The sequence below is a fragment of the Amblyraja radiata genome, chromosome 35, assembly GCF_010909765.2.
Source record: "Amblyraja radiata isolate CabotCenter1 chromosome 35, sAmbRad1.1.pri, whole genome shotgun sequence".
NCBI lineage: Eukaryota > Metazoa > Chordata > Chondrichthyes > Rajiformes > Rajidae > Amblyraja > Amblyraja radiata.
The window spans coordinates 5,358,287-5,377,610 of NC_045990.1; the positions used below are offsets into that span (position 1 = coordinate 5,358,287).

A 19,324-nucleotide genomic window follows, 5' to 3' on the forward strand; every position below is an offset into this window, starting at 1 on the left:
CAGTCACACTCGGTGGTGGTAAGCTACTTCTGTAGCCACAGCTGCCCTGGGGCAGACTGACAGAAGCGTGGCTGCCAATCTGCGCCTACGGCCCCTCCGACCACCACCAATCACTCACACACATTCACACACATTCACACACAGGCAAAGGTGGGTGAAGTGTCTTGCCCAAGGACACAACGACAGTATGCACTCCAAGCGGGATTCGAACCGGCTACCTTCCGGTTGCCAGTCGAACACTTAGCCCATTGTGCCATCTGTCGTCCCAGTAGACCATTCGGCCCTTCGAGCCAGCACCGCCATTCAATGTGATCATAGCTGATCATCCCCAATCAGTACCCCGTTCCTGCCTTCTCCCCATATCCCCTGACTCCGCTATTTTCAAGAGCCCTATCTAGCTCTCTCTTGAAAGCATCCAGAGAACCTGCCTCCACCGCCCTCCTGCCTTCTCCCCATAACCTCTGACACCCGTACTAATCAAGAATCTATCTATCTCTGCCTTAAAAATATCCACTGACTTGGCCTCCACAGCTGTCTGTGGCAAAGAATTCCACAGATTCACCACCCTAAATGTGTGCTCATTTAGTCATCAATGGAAGGGTTAATCCATTCATATTGGCCGAAAGTCCCTGCCTAGTGGGAACTGGAAAGGAGAAGAGAATGTGCAATTATTCAAGTGAATAGATTATTAGTACAATGGGAGGAGTGGGGCAGAGAACATGTCTTTGAAGGGAAACACTAAGTTAATTGTTCCAAACCACAAAACAATAATTTAATTGTTTACGACATTCTAACCTAATGTAAAGCCAATGATGAAGTACTTCGTGAAATGTTGCCACTACCTTTAAGTAGAAAATGTTGGTGGCAATGGTATATACGTTTACATCAATCCCTGCACAACACTTAGTAGTTGTAAGGCAATTGTGATATTAATCTAAGTATTATTTATTCATTACATTAATGCAGCTTATATAGAGGGGAGGCACCATGGCGCAGTGGTAGAGCTGTTGCCTTACTGGGCCAGGGACCAGGGTTCGATCCTGGCCACGGGTGCTGTCTGTGTGGAGTTTGCACGTTTCCCCCCGGGACCGCGTGGGTTTTCCTCGGGTTCGCCGGTTTCCGCCCACATCCCAAAGAGGAGCGGGTTTGGAGGTTAATTGGCTTCGGTAAAATTCCCCCTAGGGTGTAGGATGTGATATTGGGATTACATGGAACTAGTGTGCGGGGGATCGCTGGTCGGCGCGGACGCGGTGGGCCGAAGGGCCTGTTTCCACGCTATATCTCTGAACTAAATTGCCCCATTCAACTATGCAACATGCCATTTTTATATTCCAGTTTACTTACTTTGTCTCTGTGCTTTTCGATGCTTGCATTGCAGTTCCTCTGTCTCAAGAACATCAGGACCTTTTTGAATGCTTGCTGTGAAAAGTTCAACATGAGGAAGAACGAACTATTTGAAGCATTCGATCTGTTTGATGTCCGAGATTTCGCTAAGGTATGATCTGTATATTTCAGGATTGAATCATGGGCTCAGGGCCTAGTTACAAAATGGCTCCAGGAATGTGGAGACTTTTGTGTACTGTCCCAGTGGCAAGTACCGAGGTACAGTGAAATGCTTTTGTAATCTGAAACGCAATGCCATCTACTATTCCAACACTCTTATTGTGTGGGAAAATGGTTGTAGTTATGTATACTTTCATTTTAGACATATAATGAAAGAATGGATCAACCTGGCTTGTATTCACTGGAATTTAGAAGGATGAGAGGGTATCTTATAGAAACATAGGTTTCTTAAGGGATTGGACAGGCTGGATGCAGGAAAAAAAGTTCCCAATGTTGGGGGAGTCCAGAACCAGGGACCACAGTCTTAAGAATAAGGGGTTTGCCATTTAGGACTGAGATGAGGAAAACAGTTTTCACCCAGAGAGTTGTGAATCTGTGGAATTCTCTGCCTCAGAAGGCAGTGGAGGGCGATTCACTGGATGTTTTCAAGAAAGATTTAGATATAGCTCTTAGAGTTAACGGGAATCAAGGGATATGGGGGAGAAAGTAGGAACGAGGTACTGATTCTGGATGACCAGCCATGATCATATTGATTGGTGGTGCTGGCTCAAAGGGCCGAATGGCCTACTCCTGCATCTATTTTCTATGTTTCGATATTTCAAGTTTAGTTTTGTTTATTGTCATGTGTGCCGAGGTAGAGTGAATGGTGGCTTAGACTTGATGGGCTGAATGGCCTAATTCTGCTCCTATCACTTATGAACATGGGAGAAATTTGTAAGATACAGGATCCTCGATATTGAAGGGTCCTGAGTGCATGAGCCAGCACCAAGACCTCCCGCCTGGAGGCTCCTCTGGGTAGTAGGCTGGGGCTTGGACTTCCTCATACAATTGACGGTGATGTCTTGCAGCAAAGTTGAGCTGCAGATATCACATTCTGCCTGCAACCACATCACTCACAGCTCCACTGAGAAACCTCACAGAGCTATGCTTGCCTGTAGATGTGTGCAAACAACGACTTCAGGTTGGTCCGAAACCAACATTCGATTTTAGGCGAGGCCACATTTGGAGTACTGCGTTCAATTTTGGTCCCCACTGCCGTTGGAGACCCATACCCTGAGTCACAAAATAAAACATCTCGTAGAACAGTGGTGAATTTCTCGAACCCCCTACAAACAGCTAACAATAGCCTGTTTCCTTTATCATCTATACTTTTTTGCATATCTTTCATTCATTGTTCTTTATCTCTCCACATCATCGTTGCTCTTATCCCTAACCAGTCTGAAGAAGGGTCTCGACCCGAAATGCCACCCATTCATTCCTTCTTTCCAGAGATGCTGCCTGTCTCGCTGAGTTACTCCAGCATTTTGTGTCTATCTTCGGTTTGCTCAAGGCCTTAATGGTACGCACTGGGAAACACTCTTTGAGAACCCAAAGTGTTTCAAAGATTCACAGCACCCACTGCATTGAGAATGTCGTTAAGCTGGAAAGGGTGCAGGGATTTCTGAGGGTGTTGCCAGGACTACAGGCTCAAATTACCATCCACCTGGGGTTTTGAATGATTATTAATGGTGTCACTCACAGATCTGCTGATGATACTGACAGGCCAAACGCAACACTATTTAAAGGTCTCACTATTATCCCTAGTGTAGAGTAGTGTGAATGTGCAGGGATCGCTGGTCGGTGTGGGTTTGCCGAAGGGCCTGTTTCCACGCTGTATCTCAAAACTAAAACTACACATGATAAGGGAATAATGTTTAGTGCAAGGTAAAGCCAGTGAGGGCCGATCAAGAGTAGTATCAAGGGAGAAGCAGGCTTACCTGTAGCTGAGTGAAAACTGAGCAGATTCACTGCCAGGAAATACTCATCCACTGTTTGAAGTGGTGACTGATCGAGATTAAATTTAACTGTTGCTGAGGTCGTGCAGTGTTGTATTTTCCCTTGTACATAGAACACGAGTCTGGCCTTAAGATATTTTTTTTCTGCACAAACTAATGATCTTACAGAGGTGTATAAAATCATGAGAGGAATAGATCGGGTAAACGCACAGAGTCTCTTGCCCAAAGTAGGGGAATCGAGAACCAGAGGGCATAGGTTTAAGGTGAAGGGGAAAAGGTTTAATATGAATCTGAGGGGTAACTTCTTCACACAAAGGGTGGCGGGTGTATGGAATGAGCTGCCAGAGGAGGTCGTTGAGGCTGGGACTATTGCAACGTTTACGAAACAATTAGACAGGTACATGGATAAGACAGTTTTAGAGGAATATGGATCTGACATAGGCAGAGGGTCTAGTGTAGATGTTGGACATGTTGGTCAGTGTGGACAAGTTGGGCTGAAGGGCTATTTCCCACACTTTATGACTCTATAACTAATTTATGATGTCTTCATCAAGCGGCTGGTAGTGTGTCGCTGCCTCACCAAAGACCCGGGTTTGATTCTGACTACGGGTGCTGTCTGTGTGGAGTTTCCAGGTTTGTGGGTGCTCCGGTTTCCTTCCACATCTCAAAGATGTGCGAGTTTGTCGGTAAATTGGAGAGGACTTGATGGGCTGAATGGCCTAATTCCGTTCCTATGTCTTATAAAGATCATGCAAATGGTGTTACCACCCGAGGTCAGGATTGAACCCAGGCCCTGTAATTTCTGCACCTCTGGAATGTAGAAACCATAGCAAACAATGTCTCATGAGTTATAGTCTTATCTGGTTGCCTCACTGTCTTCCAAAGACTTGTGGTTGGGTAGATTTTTCAGCACACCACGAATTAATGTTCATAAGTGATAGGAGCAGAATTAGGCCATTCGGTCCATCTAGTCCACTCCGCCATTCAATCATGGCTGATCTATCTCTCCCTCCAAACCCCATTCTCCTGCCTTCTCCCCATAACCCCTGATGCCCGTACTAATCAAGAATCTGTCAATCTCTGCCTTAATAGTATTCACTGACTTGGTCTCCACAGCCTTCTGTGGCAAAGAATTCCACGTATTCACCACCCTCTGACTAAAGACATTTCTCCTCATCTCCTTCCTAAAGGAACGTTCTATAATTCTGAGGCTCTGACCTCTGGTCCCAGACTCTTCCACTGTCGGAAATATCCTCTCCACATCCACTCTATTCACTATTCGGTATCTATCTATCTATCTCTACCTTAAAAATATCCATTGATGGCCTCCACAGCCTTCTGTGGCAAAGAATTCCACAGATTCACCACCCTCTGACTAAAGAATGGCTTCACTATGAACCCCCCCCCCCCCCCAGCAGCAGGTATAACAATGTTTCCTTGTGAGCTGGGGCTGAGCTGGTATGTTTGCTTCAGCAGATCAGTCAGGATGAAGGCTTTGACTTTGTGTAAAGTGCACAAGCTGCGGTTTCTGGCAGGAAATGGCTCCAAGGCGTGCATGAAGCTGCATCGCTCTGCAACGCCTCATCACAGCGCAATAACCTCTGAACCGCCACAGGAAGATTGCAAAGGCCATATAAGTCAATGTCGACTCTAGCCTAATATGGTCCTTCCTCTATGGCAGGCTCCATTTTCCCAGAAGATCTTTCAAGTCAAGTCAAATCACTTTTATTTCTATAGCACATTTAAACAACTCTCGTTGACCAAAGTACTTTACATTGGTGGAGGTACTAACGTTATACAACATTGGTTCATAGATTAAGTACATACATAAATACATACAATATAGCCCTCCCTCAGAGGACGTCAAGAAAGGCTTGAGAATTACGCCCCTGTCCCACTTAGGAAACCTGAACGGAAACCTCTGGAGACTTTGCGCCCCACCCAAGGTGTCCGTGCAGTTCCTGGAGGTTGCAGGTGGTTGCCGGAGGTTGCAGGTAGTGGAAGCAGGTAGGGAGACTGACTAAAACCTCCGGGAACCGCACGGAAACCTTGGGTGGGGCGCAAAGTCTCCAGAGGTTTCCGTTCAGGTTTCCTAAGTGGGACAGGGGCATAAAGATGAGTTTTAAGTCTTGACTTAAAAGAGTCGACGGAGGGGGCAGTTCTGATGGGAAGAGGGATGCTTCTCAACTTCAACACAACTTCACTTGTGAAAAGTGGATTATTCTAAAGCAGGGTAGACATCTCACTGCCTCATTGTATGCTGCTGAAATGTTCATTAGTTCACATTCCAGGAGCAGAACAAGGCCATTTAGCCCATCAGGTCTACTCCGCCATTCAATCATGGCTGATCTAAAATACAATATGTGTATAAAATCATGAGAGGAATAGATCGGGTAGATGCACAGAGTCTCTTGCCCAGTGTAGGTGAATCAAGGACCATAGGTACATAGGTTCATGGTGTAGGGCAAAAGATTTAATAGGAATCTGAGGGGTAACTTTTTCACACAAAGGGTGTTGGGTGTATGGAACGAGCTGCCAGAGGAGGTAGTTGAGGCTGGGACTATCCCAACGTTTAAGAAACAGTTAGATAGGTACATGGATAGGACAGGTTTGGAGAGATATGGACCAAACATAGGCAGGTGGGACTAGTGTAGCTGGGACATGTTGGCCGGTGTGGGCAAGTTGGGCTGAAGGGCCTGTTTCCACATTGTATCACTCCATGACTCTATAACCTCAGAAGAAGGTGGCACTGAGGTAGAGTTGGTGCCTTACAGCGCTCACAGTGCCAGAGACCCGGGTTCGATCCTGACTACGGGTGCTGTCTTTTCCCCCCGTGACCTGTGTGGGTTTTCTCCGAGATAGACAATAGACAATAGCCAATAGGTGCAGGAGCAGGCCATTCTGCCCTTCGAGCCAGCACCGCCATTCAATGTGATCATGACTGATCATCCATAATCAGTACCCCGTTCCTCCCTGACTCCGCTATTTTTAAGAGCCCTATCTAGCTCTCTCTTGAAAGCATCCAGACAACCTGCCTCCACCGCCCTCTGAGGCAGAGAATTCCACAGACTCACAACTCTCTGTGAGAAAAAGTGTTTCCTCGTCTCCTTTCTAAATGGCTTACTCCTTATTCTTAAACTGTGTGGCCCCTGGTTCTGGACTCCCCCAACATCGGGAACATGTTTCCTGCCTCTAGCTTGTCCAAACCCTTAACAATCTTATATGTTTCAATGAGATACCCTCTCATCCTTCTAAACTCCAGAGTGTACAAGCCCAGCTGCTCCATTCTCTCAGCATATGACAGTCCCGCCATCCCGGGAATTAACCTTGCAAACCTACGCTGCACTCCCTCAATAGCAAGAATGTCCTTCCTCAAATTAGGGGACCAAAATTCTGGAGATCTCCGGTTTCCTCCCACACTCCAAAGGCGTACAGGTTTGTTGGCTAATTGGCTTGGTATAAATGTAAATTGTCCCTGGTGTGTGTAGGATAGTGTTAGTGTGCGGGGATCGCTGGCCGGTGCGGACTCGGTGGCTCGGTATTTCCCGCGTAAATAAACTTGACTAGTCGCTGATTCACCCATTTTTTTTGTGTGCTGAATCAGGACAAAACCAGCTGGAGAAGACCAAGCAGATATCTATTTCTGTTTGGGGCAGGAATACTTTGGCAGATGAAATCTGTGGTTACCCTTCCCCCCATCTGACCACTTGATTTCCAGTTAGCAGCCTGTAGTTCTGCTTGCTGCTGCCTTTATCCCACTCATCATCACCAGTCACCAGTTCCCTCCGCGACATTTTGCTTGGTCCGTCACCCCAGGCTATTTCTCATAACTAGTTTCTTATTTTTAACGCAGAGATTTCCCACTACAGTTGCAGTGCCCCCCATAATGTTTGGGACAAAGACCCCCATCCATCATTTATTTATTTGCCTCTGTACGCCAGAATTTGAGATTTATAATAGAAAAAAAAAACACATGTGGTTAAAGTGCACATTGTCAGGTTTTAATAAACATGTTAGAGGCAGGAAACATGTTCCCGATGTTGGGGGAGTCCAGAACCAGGGGCCACAGTTTAAGAATACGGAGTAAGCCATTTAGAACGGAGACGAGGAAACACTTTTTCTCACAGAGAGTGGTGAGTCTGTGGAATTCTCTGCCTCAGAGGGCGGTGGAAACAGGTTCTCCGGATACTTTCAAGAGAGAGCTAGGTAGGGCTCTTAAAAATAGCGGAATCAGGGGATATGGGGAGAAGGCTGGAACGGGGTACTGATTGGGGATGATCACATTGAATGGCGGTGCTGGCTCGAAGTGCCAAATGGCCTACTCCTGCACCTATTGTCTATTGTCTATTGTCTATTGTCTATTGTCAGTAATAAAGGCCATTTTTATATATTTTGGTTTCACCATGTAGAAATTACAGCAGTGTTTATACATTGGTAGACAAAAATGCTGGAGAAACTCAGGGGGTGAGGCAGCATCTATGGAACGAAGAAAATAGGCAACGTTTCGGGTCGAAATCATTCTTCAGACCTATGTTTATACATAGCAGTGTTTATTACAGCCGTGCTTATAAATAGTCCCCCCATTTATTACAAATCTCAAATTGTGGAGTAAAGTGGCAAATAAATAAATGATAGGTCTTTATCCCAAACATTATGGAAGGCACTGTATCTTACCTTCCGCAAATATCTTTAACTCCTTGAGGCGTTTAGTTTAGTTTAGTTGAGTTTAGCTGAGTTTAGTTTAGTTTAGTTTAGTTTAGTTTAGTTGAGTTTAGTTGAGTTTAGTTGAGTTTAGTTTAGTTTAGTTTAGTTTAGTTTAGTTTAGTTTAGTTTAGTTTAGTTTAGTTTAGTTTAGAGAAGCCTGGTCCTTTATAGATGGTCAAAGCCACATTGCTTGATGCGGGTGCAGTGTCCTCCTGAGGTTTAAATGGTTATGAGTCACTTCATGCCACCTCCCGCTCAGGGGCATTAGCATGGGCTGCGAGTGTTGTCTGAATCGGAAATCTGCGGCTCCTCAGTCCACTTCAAAGTGTATGAGCCCAAGACAGAGTACGGTGCCTCAATGCATCACTGAGGGCGGACTGTGGGAGCATTAACATGGAACAGTACAGCAGAAGGCAGGCCCTTCGGCCCACAATGCTTGTGCTGACGGTCACTAATAATGCCAGGAACATCACTTATCTACAATCATATTCATAATCATACTTTATTAGCCAAGTAAGTTTTGCAACATACGAGGAATTTGATACAACAGAAGTGAGTGTGAAAACGCACACCTCCAGATTCAGGGACAGTTTCTTTCCAGCTGTTATCAGGCAACTGAATCATCCCCCCACAACCAGAGAGCAGCGCTGAACTACCATCTACATCATTGGTGACTCTCAGAATATTCTTGATCAGACTTTACTGGATTTACTTTGCACCAAACGTCATCCCCTTATCATGTATCTATACACTGCAAACGGCTCGATTGTAATCATGTGTTGTCTTTCCGCTGTCTGGTTAGCACACAACAAAAGCTTTTCATTCTACCTCGGTACACGTGACAATAAACTAAACTGAACTGGAACTGCAGACAAAATGTGTAGGAAGGAACTGCAGATACTGATTAATACACAAAAGGACACAAAGTGCTGGAGTAACTCAGCAGGTCAGGCAGCATCTCTGGAGCACATGGATAGGTGACATTTTGGGTCAGGACTCTTCTTCATAGGGCAGAGTCATAGAGTGATACAGAGTGGAAGCAGGCCCTTCGGCCCAACTTGCCCAAACCGGCCAACAGGTGATGAGAGCGTGAGGAGGGGGGGGGGGGGGGGGGGACATGGTCTGGGGGGGGGGGGGGGTCGCCATGGGGAGGGGGGGGGGGGGGGAGAACATTGGACAATGGAGAGGAAGAGGGATGAGGGGGGTGAAGGGTGGGGGGAACATTGGACAATGGAGAGGAAGAGGGATGAGGGGGGTGAGGGGAACATTGGACAATGGAGAGGAAGAAGGATGAGGGGGATGAGGAACATTGGACAATGGAGAGGAAGAAGGATGAGGGGGATGAGGAACATTGGACAATGGAGAGGAAGAAGGATGAGGGGGGTGAAGGGTGGGGGGAACATTGGATGGGGAGAGAACATTGGACAATGGGGACCTGGCGTGGTGGAACCACTGTTGGGGGAGGGTGGGGAGAGAACATTGGACAATGGGGACCTGGCGTGGTGGAACCACTGTTGGGGGAGGGTGGGGAGAGAACATTGGGGGGCCGGCATACTTTGTGACTTCCTCAGCACCCTAGGTGGCCGCTATTTGTGTACCTGGGGCGCGCAAACAAAGAATTTCACTTTGACCCGTCAGTTCAAGGAGTAATGTTGCAATCGGCTTGCTGGTGCAGGCAGCGTGCTGTGCAAGGCTGGGTGTGATTTAGGAATATGTCAATAACAAAGTTGGCACACACCTAGCTAACTTGCGGCAGGATATCAGCCTTGTGCAGAACCACCAAGACCCACACGTGGTGTTTGATCTTTGAAATGAGCGACTGTGCTGGTGTAAATTTCCCACTAGTAAAGTTGAAATAATCTCACAGTAAATTTTACTTCTTACATATAATAATTCAAATCTGTACACTTTATCTCATTGTCTGTACTCGTTTGCACCTAACACACAGCTAACACCGAAACGTCGACTATACATTCTCTCCATAGATGCTGCCTCACCCGCTGAGTTCCTCCAGCATTTTTGTCTACCTGCTAACAATGGCCTGTTTCATTTATCATTGTTGCATATTTTTCATTCCCTTGTTCTACGTCACCATCTGACCAACTTGCCCACGCCGACCAACGTGCCCCATCTACGCTTGTCCCACCTGCCTGCATTTGGTCCATATCCTTCTAAGCCGATCCACAGAGCTCCCGTGGCTCTAGCCCGAGTGGGAGGAGAGTTGGAAGTGAGTCAGAGGGGGAAAACAGTTGAAAAGGAGAGGCAAAGCCCAGGCAGACTTAACTCAGAGCTCCCGTGGATTTTGACAAAACAGCAACAAAGAGAAGAAACACTTTATCCCACAGAGAGTTGTGAGTCTGTGGAATTCTCTGCCTCAGAGGGCAGTGAAGGCAGGTTCTCTGGATGCTTTCAAGAGCAAGCTAGATAGGGCTCTTAAAAATAGCGGAGTCGAGGGATATGGGGAGAAGGCAGGAACGGGGTACTGATTGGGGATGATCAGCCATGATCACATTGAATGGCGGTGCTGGCTCGAAGGGCCGAATGGCCGACTCCTGCACCTATTGTCTATTGTCTATCCATGCACCTTTCCAAATGCTTCTTAAAAGTTGCAATAGTATCTGCGTTGACTATCTCCTCCGGCAGCTGCTTTCATATACCCACCTCCAAACACAAAGCTATGACGTACAATAGCTTACAAATTAATCATCTCATTGCTGACTCATAAGTGGTCTTTTAATTTGGAATTAATATCACCAAGAGCATCTGGGGATCTCTGGGTGAATGCTGCCTTACTTCCTCCTTTCTAGCTTCCTCATTCCTGTCTTGGTCGCTGTGCCTGATGTCTTGCGAGATATTAACGCACCACACATATTTACCATTGCACAAATCAACCACAGAGATTCCTCTCCCTGTAGGCGTTTACCATCTGTAAAGCACCTTAGGACATTCAGGTGTTGGGCAATGCATTTTAAGGATGGAAACTTAGAAGTTATCTATAATCACCTCCAGAAAGAAGATAGACTCAAAAATGCTGGAGTAACTCAGCGGGATAGGCAGCATCTCTGGAGAGAAGTTTAAGAAGGAACTGCAGATGCTGGAAAAATCGAAGGTAGACACAAATGCTGGAGAAACTCAGCGGGTGAGGCAGCATCTATGGAGCGAAGGAAGATGGAACCAGTTCAAGCCCAGAATGTGAATTAGTTTAGTTTAATTTAGAAGTACAGTGTGGAAACCGGCCCTTCGGCCCACCGAGTCCGCGCCGACCTGCGATCCCCGCACACTAAAGGGTCTTAGGAGACCTAAACAGCAACCTCTGGTGACCTTGCCCCCCCACCCAAAAAAAAATCAAGGTTGAGTTGACCTGCAACCTCCGACCACCTTCCACGCATATGTTGAAAACCTTCCTCGACTTTGAAGAAGAACCTCCTCGACCTCCCTTGACTAGGGACTCGCGTGGCAACCGCCTTCGACTAGACCTGCGAGAAAAAAATGATCGATTTTTAAAACGGCAACCTATTTTCAGTCGAGGCCGGTTTTAAACATGATGAAAAAATAGCAGCAACCTAGATGAAGCCTCGACCACGCGGAGACCACTTTCGACCATTAGGGAGAGTGACCAAAACCTCCGGTGACCTCGTGAAAACCTTGGGTGGCGGGCAAGGTCACCAGAGGTTGCTGTTTAGGTCTCCTAAGTGGGACGGGCCCTATATTAGGGACAATTTACAATTTTACCAAAGCCAATTAATCTACAAACCTGTACGTCTTTGGAGTGTGGGGGGAAACTGGAGATCCCGGAGACAACCCACGCAGGTCTTGGGGAGAAGGTCCAAACTCCGCACAGATAGAACCTGTAGTCAGGATGGAACATGAGCCTCTGGCGCTGTAAGGCAGCAACTCTACCGCTGCACCACCCTGCCACCAACTGGTTTGTGACGATTTTCCACCACACACAGTCTGGTTCAGGGAAATGCATAGAAACATAGAAACATAGACAATAGGTGCAGGAGTAGGCCATTCGGCCCTTCGAGCCTGCCCCGCCATTCAATATGATCATGGCTGATCATCCAACTCAGTATCCTGTACCTGCCTTCTCTCCATACCCCCTGATCCCTTTAGCCACAAGGGCCACATCTAACTCCCTCTTAAATATAGCCAATGAACTGTGGCCTCAACTACCTTCTGTGGCAGAGAGTTCCACAGATTCACCACTCTCTGTGTGATAAATGTTTTCCTCATCTCGGTCCTAAAAGATTTCCCCCTTATCCTTAAACTGTGACCCCTTGTTCTGGACTTCCCCAACATCGGGAACAATCTTCCTGCATCTAGCCTGTCCAACCCCTTAAGAATTTTGTAAGTTTCTATAAGATCCCCCCTCAATTTTCTAAATTCTAGCGAGTACAAGCCGAGTCTATCCAGTCTTTCTTCATATGAAAGTCCTGACATCCCAGGAATCAGTCTGGTGAACCCTCTCTGTACCAGGGTTAGAAACATAGAAACATAGAAAATTATGTTGCCATGGTAATTAGTGTTAGTGAAGAGGTGTTGATGTACTCCTGTTCATGGCTATGTGGCTCAATAGAATGAGGTTGAAGTTGCCCTTCACACCACATACATTTATGTTTTAGTCACATTAAGGTCCGCGCTGGGGTCAAAAGAGAATTCAAGCCATTGCCATATCAGGTATGAAATTTTTTTCACACACCTGATCAACATTCCTCCCATAATTGTTGATTAGTATGGGGGGGGGGGTCAAATGTTATGGGGATAAGGCAGGAGAATGGGGTTGAGAGGGAAAGATAGGTCAGCCACGATTGAATGGCGGAGTTGATGGGCCGAATGGCCTAATTCTGCTCCAATGACCTATGAATTTAACCAGGCCACTGAATTTGGAGGGATGTGGAGCAAACGCAGGCTGATGGGACTAGTGTAGCTGGGACATGTTGGCCGGTGTGGGCAAGTTGGGCCGAAGGGCCTGTTTCCACACTGTATCACTCTATGACTCTACAGTCAATTCCTTTATCTTTCAAATAATTATCTATTTCTTCTTTACCTACTGTATATCCAACAATCTAACCTACGTAAAGCTCTACGGTAGAGAATTCCAAGGGCCTAATGGCCTGTTTCCATCGATCTTCCAGCATCTGCAGTTCCTTCTTGAACACAATCAATGTTTGCCTCCTGTTTCACTGTGACTGGATGTAGTAACATAATCAAGACTTGACATTATCGTTCCACAAGCTCTGGTGAAGGAACCTTTGCTGAGACCATCCGACTTACACACAGTTGACACTATGGTGACTCATTGCTGTAGAGTGCCTTTGGATGAACGGATATCATGGCAGGTGCAAGATGAATGGAAGGACTTTCGTTATCAGCTGGTTGCAACTTTTCACTCTGCCCGCTATTACTCTACGCGCTATTGATACCCATAAGCGTCGGAAGATAAAACCACATCCAAAGTCGCGGCAAGTCGGCACGGCAAGTTGGGCGGTATGGTGGTGAGGCGGTCGAGTTGTTGCCTTACAGCACTTACAGCGCCCGAGACCTTGGTTCGATCCCGGCTATGGTGTGCTTGTCTGTACGGAGTTTGTATGTTCTTCCCATGTGACCGCGTGGGTTTTCTCTGAGAACTTCGGTTTTCTTTCACACTCCAAAGACGTGCAGGTTTTTGATAAACCAAATTTCGTTTGAACTTCATTTGTGGTACAAATGACAATGAACGGCATTGTATTGTATTGTATTGTTTGTAGGCCTTGGTATATATATAACGATTATCCCTAGTGTAGGACAGTGTTAATGAGCGGGGATCGCTGGTCAGAGTGGACTCGGTGGGCAGAAGGACCTGTTTCTGCAGTATATCTCTAAACTAAACTAAACTAACCGAAACTAAGACCTGTTCACCGACGTGTCTCCCTCGTGGTCCCTGAACGACACTATTTCCCCAACAAGCGGCCTTTTGATTCAGATCCTTGCATCCATTTCCCTCCATGTCTCTGCCCCCCCCCCTGTCCTAACAAGCTCCTCCAGCCCTGTCGCTCAGGACCATACCCCATAGACCAACATATACCCAAGCACACCAGGGTATCTGCATTGTGCAATCTTCAAGGGTGCTTCACTGTCGAATATACCTATGGAAGGACTTTCGTTATCAGCTGGTTGCAAGGAATGGGTCCCGAAACGTCACCCATTCCTTCTCTCCAGCGAAGCTGCCTGACCCGCTGAGTTACTCCAGCATTTTGTGTCTACCTGTTGATGGAACTCCAACCCTCCCCGAGGTTGACTGGACAAGTTGTGTTATCATCTTTCGTAGATCCTCCTCATGTGTCCTTCCCTTGGGTGTTGCTTATAACACATCTCATAGTCCTACGTAACTCAATCACCTCATCATTCTGCAGTCGTTTAACAGAGTCCCTCGTTGACATCTTGACCACATCATCCGTATAAGTCAAAGCCATTCATTAATTCTGATGAAGGGTTTCGGCCCGAAACGTTGCCTATTTCCTTCGCTCCATAGATGCTGCCTCACCCGCTGAGTTTCTCCAGCACTTTTGTCTACCATTAATTCTTCTTGTTTTTTTTCAGGTCATTGAAACATTATCATTTTTATCCTACACCGCTGTAGCACAAAGTAAAGGAATCTGGTGAGTCGAACCTTATTGAATCCCGCACACTGTGTATTTACTTGAGTGCCATAAAAGTCCACTAGTTTGGTTCCAAGGATGTTGGTTTTGTTGTCTATGATACGGTACCAGGGGCCACAGTTTAAGAATAAGGAGTAAGCCATTTAGAACGGGGACGAGGAAACACTTTTTCTCATAGAGAGTTGTGAGTCTGTGGAATTCTCTGCCTCAGAGCGCGGTGGAGGCAGGTTCTCTGGATGCTTTCAAGAGAGAGCTAGATAGGGGTCTTAAAAAAAGCCCTATGGAGAGAAGGCAGGAACGGGGTACTGATTGGGGATGATCAGCCATGATCACATTGAATGGCGGTGCTGGCTTGAAGGGCCGAATGGCCTCCTCCTGCACCTATTGTCTATTGTCTATTGTCTATTGACACGATAGAACTTTATTTATTCCAGGAGAGAAATTGGGGTGCCAGATGGAAGAGGGCTCTGCTTGAGCCGGCTGCCTGCCCCTTTTCCAGGGTTACGTCCGTGCCCGGGTGGGGTTAGAGAGGGACTATGCGCTGTCCACGGGCGCCATGTGGGATTTCCGGGACCACTGGGCACCGCGGTGGGTGGAATGTATCATTAATCAGGAATGTGATAGAGTTGTATAATAGTTTAATTAGCATTGAAGAATATTTGTTTGACTTGCATTTTGACAGCGGGTCTTGTTTCAATTTATTTCGTACTCTACATATTACTGTAAATATTTAAATTATTTTTGGTTAAAAAAAAAGGAGAGAAATTGGTGATAAAACTCAGCAAGACGCATGAAACATGAAATTCTAGTGACGAGTGAACAGTCCAGGATTGGGGATGTGCAAAGATCGGGGAGGGGAGGGGAGGGAGGGGGAGGAAGGGGAGTCAGGCTACCCCATGACAGAAGTGTGAGGCGTTGTACAGTTTGATAGCCACAGGGAAAACGGATCTCCTGTGGCGTTCTGTGCTGCATCTTGGTGGAAGAGAGATAGATATAGAGTTTAAAACATTGAAAATAAATTTCCATCTTGGGTCTCGACCCGAAACGTCGCCTATTTCCTTCGCTCCATAGATGCTGCCTCACCCGCTGAGTTTCCACAGCATTTTTGTCCACCTCCGTTAAAACGTAAATATTTTAGGGAGAGATTTAGTTTAGAGATACTTTGGGTTGCCCTACTGGGATGAGTCAACCCAGTAACTTGGGACAATGGTACTGCGCTTGAGTCCAACCAGTGGAACCTCTTACTGACACCTGGAAGGAACCTTGACTTGGTATCTGGAGAAGGTCAACTCTGCTGGAGACAATTTGCCTCGTTTACTTCAGTTCAGTAGAGGCCTGCACAGTGGCGCAGCGGCAGAGTTGCTGACTCACAGCGCCAGAGACCCGGGTTCCATCCTGACCCCGGGCGCTGTCTGTATGGAGTTTGCACGTTCTCCCTGCAGGACCGTGGGTTTTCTCAGGGGGCTCCTGTTTCCTCCCACCCTCTAAAGCCGTCCAAGTTTGTAGGTACACAAAAATGCTGGAGAAACCCAGCGGGTGCAGCAGCATCTATGGAGCGAAGGAGATAGGCAACGTTTCGGGCCGAAACCCTTCTTCATTTGTAGGTCATTTGGCTTCTGCAAATTGTCCCTAGTGTGTGTAGGGTAGTGTAGGGGGTGATCGCTGGTTGGGGCGGACTCCGTGGGCCGAAGGGCCTGTTTCCGCGCAGTATCTCTAAATTAAAATCTAAAAGTGAAGGTGTGGTTTACATTGTATCACTCACATCGAGGTTAACAAACTCTATCTTTTCCCAGTGCCTTCCCGACTGAAGACAGCTTGGCTGATGAAGATATCTACAGTGGGCTCTCCGATGTTATTGAGTAAGTCACAACTTATTGCCCCAACCTTCTGTCTTCCCCACTGTTGATGCACTCACCACCACTCTGTGAATAAAACCTTCCCCACACATCTCCTTTAAACTTTGTCCCTCTTGCTTTAAAGCTATGCCCTCTGGTATTTGATATTTCCACCTTTGACAATCCATCCTATCTTTGCCTCTCATCATTTTATATACTTCCATCAGGTCTCCCCTCAACCTCTTCCATTCCAGAGAAAACAATTCAAATCTGTCCAAACATATTAACTCCACCTCCCATTCCCACACTGACCTTTCTGTCCTGGGCCTCCTCCACTGTCAGAGTGAGGCCCAGCGCAAATTGGAGGAACAGCATCTCATATTTCGCTTGGGCAGCTTACACCCCAGCGGTACGACTTTTGATTTCTCTAATTTCAAGTAACCCTTGCATTCCCTCTCTCTCCATCCCTTCCCCACCCGAGTCATCCTGCTAGTTTCACTGATCGTATCCCTTGATTGTCACCTCTTCCCCAGCCAACAACGGACCATTTAACACAATTTAACATTTTGTACGCGGGGAAAAGGCCATATAAACTCTGTACAGACAGCACCCGTAGTCAGGATGGAACCTGGGTCTCTGGCGCTGTAAGGCAGTAACTCTACCGCTGTGCCACCGTGCGACCTATAGGACAAGGATAGGACACCTTTGGATAGGACAACCCTTTCATCCCAAAATGTAGCTTGGGTGGTATGTGTACCCGTAATATTTTGACTGAAGCAGAGGCGGTAATTTGCTGAATCATGGCTATGTTGCCACTGCAGTTTGGGGGATAGTGCAGTGCCAGAGATCCAGATTTGATCCTGACTACGGGTGCTGTCTGTACGGAGTTTGCCCACGCTTCCCTGTGAGCATGTAAAAACTATAAATTGTCCCTAACGTACAGTATAGTGTTTGTGTACGGGATCACTGGTCGGCATGGACTTGGTAGGCCGAAGGGCCTATTTACACGCTGTATCTCTAAACTAATCTAAACTAAACTAAACAAAACAAAACCATATAACCATATAACCATATAACAATTACAGCACGGAAACAGGCCATCTCGGCCCTACAAGTCCGTGCCGAACAACTTTTTTCCCTTAGTCCCACCTGCCTGCACTCATACCATAACCCTCCATTCCCTTCTCATCCATATGCCTATCCAATTTATTTTTAAATGATACCAACAAACCTGCCGCTACCACTTCCACTGGAAGCTCATTCCACACCGCTACCACTCTCTGAGTAAAGAAGTTCCCCCTCATGTTACCCCTAAACTTCTGTCCCTAATCTAATCTAAACTAAACTAAACTAAACTAAACTATTAACAGGGGCCCAAAAGTGTGGGTCTATATTCCCTAGAGTTTAGAAGAATGAGGGGAGGTTATCTTGCTCAAACCTGTAAGATAATAAGATTAGTACGGAGGTCAGAGGTTATGGGGAGAAGGCAGGAGAATGGGGTTAGGAGGAAGAGATAGATCAGCCATGATTGAATATCGAAGTAGACCTGATGGGCCGAATGGCCTAATCCTACTCCTGTCACCTATGATAAGGTGAGGGGACTAGATAGGGTAGATATTGAGATGTTGTCCCTGTGATGGTCGGGTGTAGTGTGAGAGGATTGAATGAAAGCAGGCAGACCAGCGGACAGATTTGACCGATGTCCCGTCCATTTGTGGATCAGCCCACATATAACACAGCCAGTATTCTCCCAATGGTCACCAGTGGCTGCCAAGCTCGTGGCATTCTCTCAACACCATCCTGTTTTCTTTCCCCATGCACAGTGATACAGGAGAGGAAGACGATGACCTTTATGATTGCGTGGAGGATGAGGATGATGAAGGTGGTGAGATCTATGAAGATCTGATGAGGACTGAGGTTACCATGGTTCCGGTATGCACTGCCACCCCGAACATTTCTAATTCCCTTTCCTTCTAATGTATCCAGGGTGGGAGATTGCAACCTTCACCTGGTCCGCCCTGTTTCGACGAATGCAATCAACCCGACGTGCACAAACAAATAGATCAAATAGAACAAGTTGACCTACAATTTTAGGCTGTGCACGCCATACACAAGAAGAAGATCCAACGCCCGCTGTGTCTCTTGCTGGAGGCTGGATCACGACTATTGTGGAGGACATTCAAGCATAGAGGGCATCACAGGTGTTTTGACCCTAAAGGTTGACAATTTTCTCTTCCAAGAGAAAGGGAGAGCAAGAGTGTTTTATTGTCATGTGTCCAAGATAGAACAATGAAATTCTTACTTGCAGAAGCACAACAGAATATGTGTAAACATAGTGTATTGGCCATTTGGCTTTATTTTGTGTGTCATTAATTAAGGCATTTGCCGTTAAATTTTAGTCTGCCCGTAATTATGTGGGTGGGATTTATTACGTAGTCGGGGGCGTGTTTGCTGCTGGGTTTCTTGTGCAGAAGCTTAGTTTGTTAGTTTAGTTTTAGAGCTCGACATGGCTAGAAGGAAAACCCTTCGACCATGTGGAGATTTTCCGTTTTATCTCCAGAGATGCTCTGAAAGTCTCACGGAGAGTTCTCATGCGTAATACAGCATTCTCCTAATGCCATGTTGTCTCTTAAGTAGCTAGAGGGAGTAATCTATTGAGCGATATATAAAATCTGCCACTACACATAGTACACTGTAAACAACATGATAATAGATGATATGATATGAACAATATGATAAATAGGAAATATGATAAAAGAAAGTTTGGCATATATATATATATATATATATATATATATATGTATAT

At 46.4% G+C, this 19,324-nt stretch overlaps 1 protein-coding gene across 3 annotated transcripts in view; it reads left to right on the forward strand.

The window, feature by feature from the left end:
• vav1 (vav guanine nucleotide exchange factor 1) overlaps positions 1-19,324 on the forward strand; it is a 63,426-nt gene that overhangs the window by 14,093 nt on the left and 30,009 nt on the right. For all 3 annotated transcript variants that reach the window (XM_033050909.1, XM_033050911.1, XM_033050910.1), the window contains exons 2-5: positions 1,379-1,495; positions 14,625-14,683; positions 16,477-16,542; positions 18,342-18,450. In XM_033050909.1, coding sequence (XP_032906800.1) covers positions 1,379-1,495; positions 14,625-14,683; positions 16,477-16,542; positions 18,342-18,450 — 351 coding nt within the window. The remainder of the gene's footprint in view (positions 1-1,378; positions 1,496-14,624; positions 14,684-16,476; positions 16,543-18,341; positions 18,451-19,324) is intronic.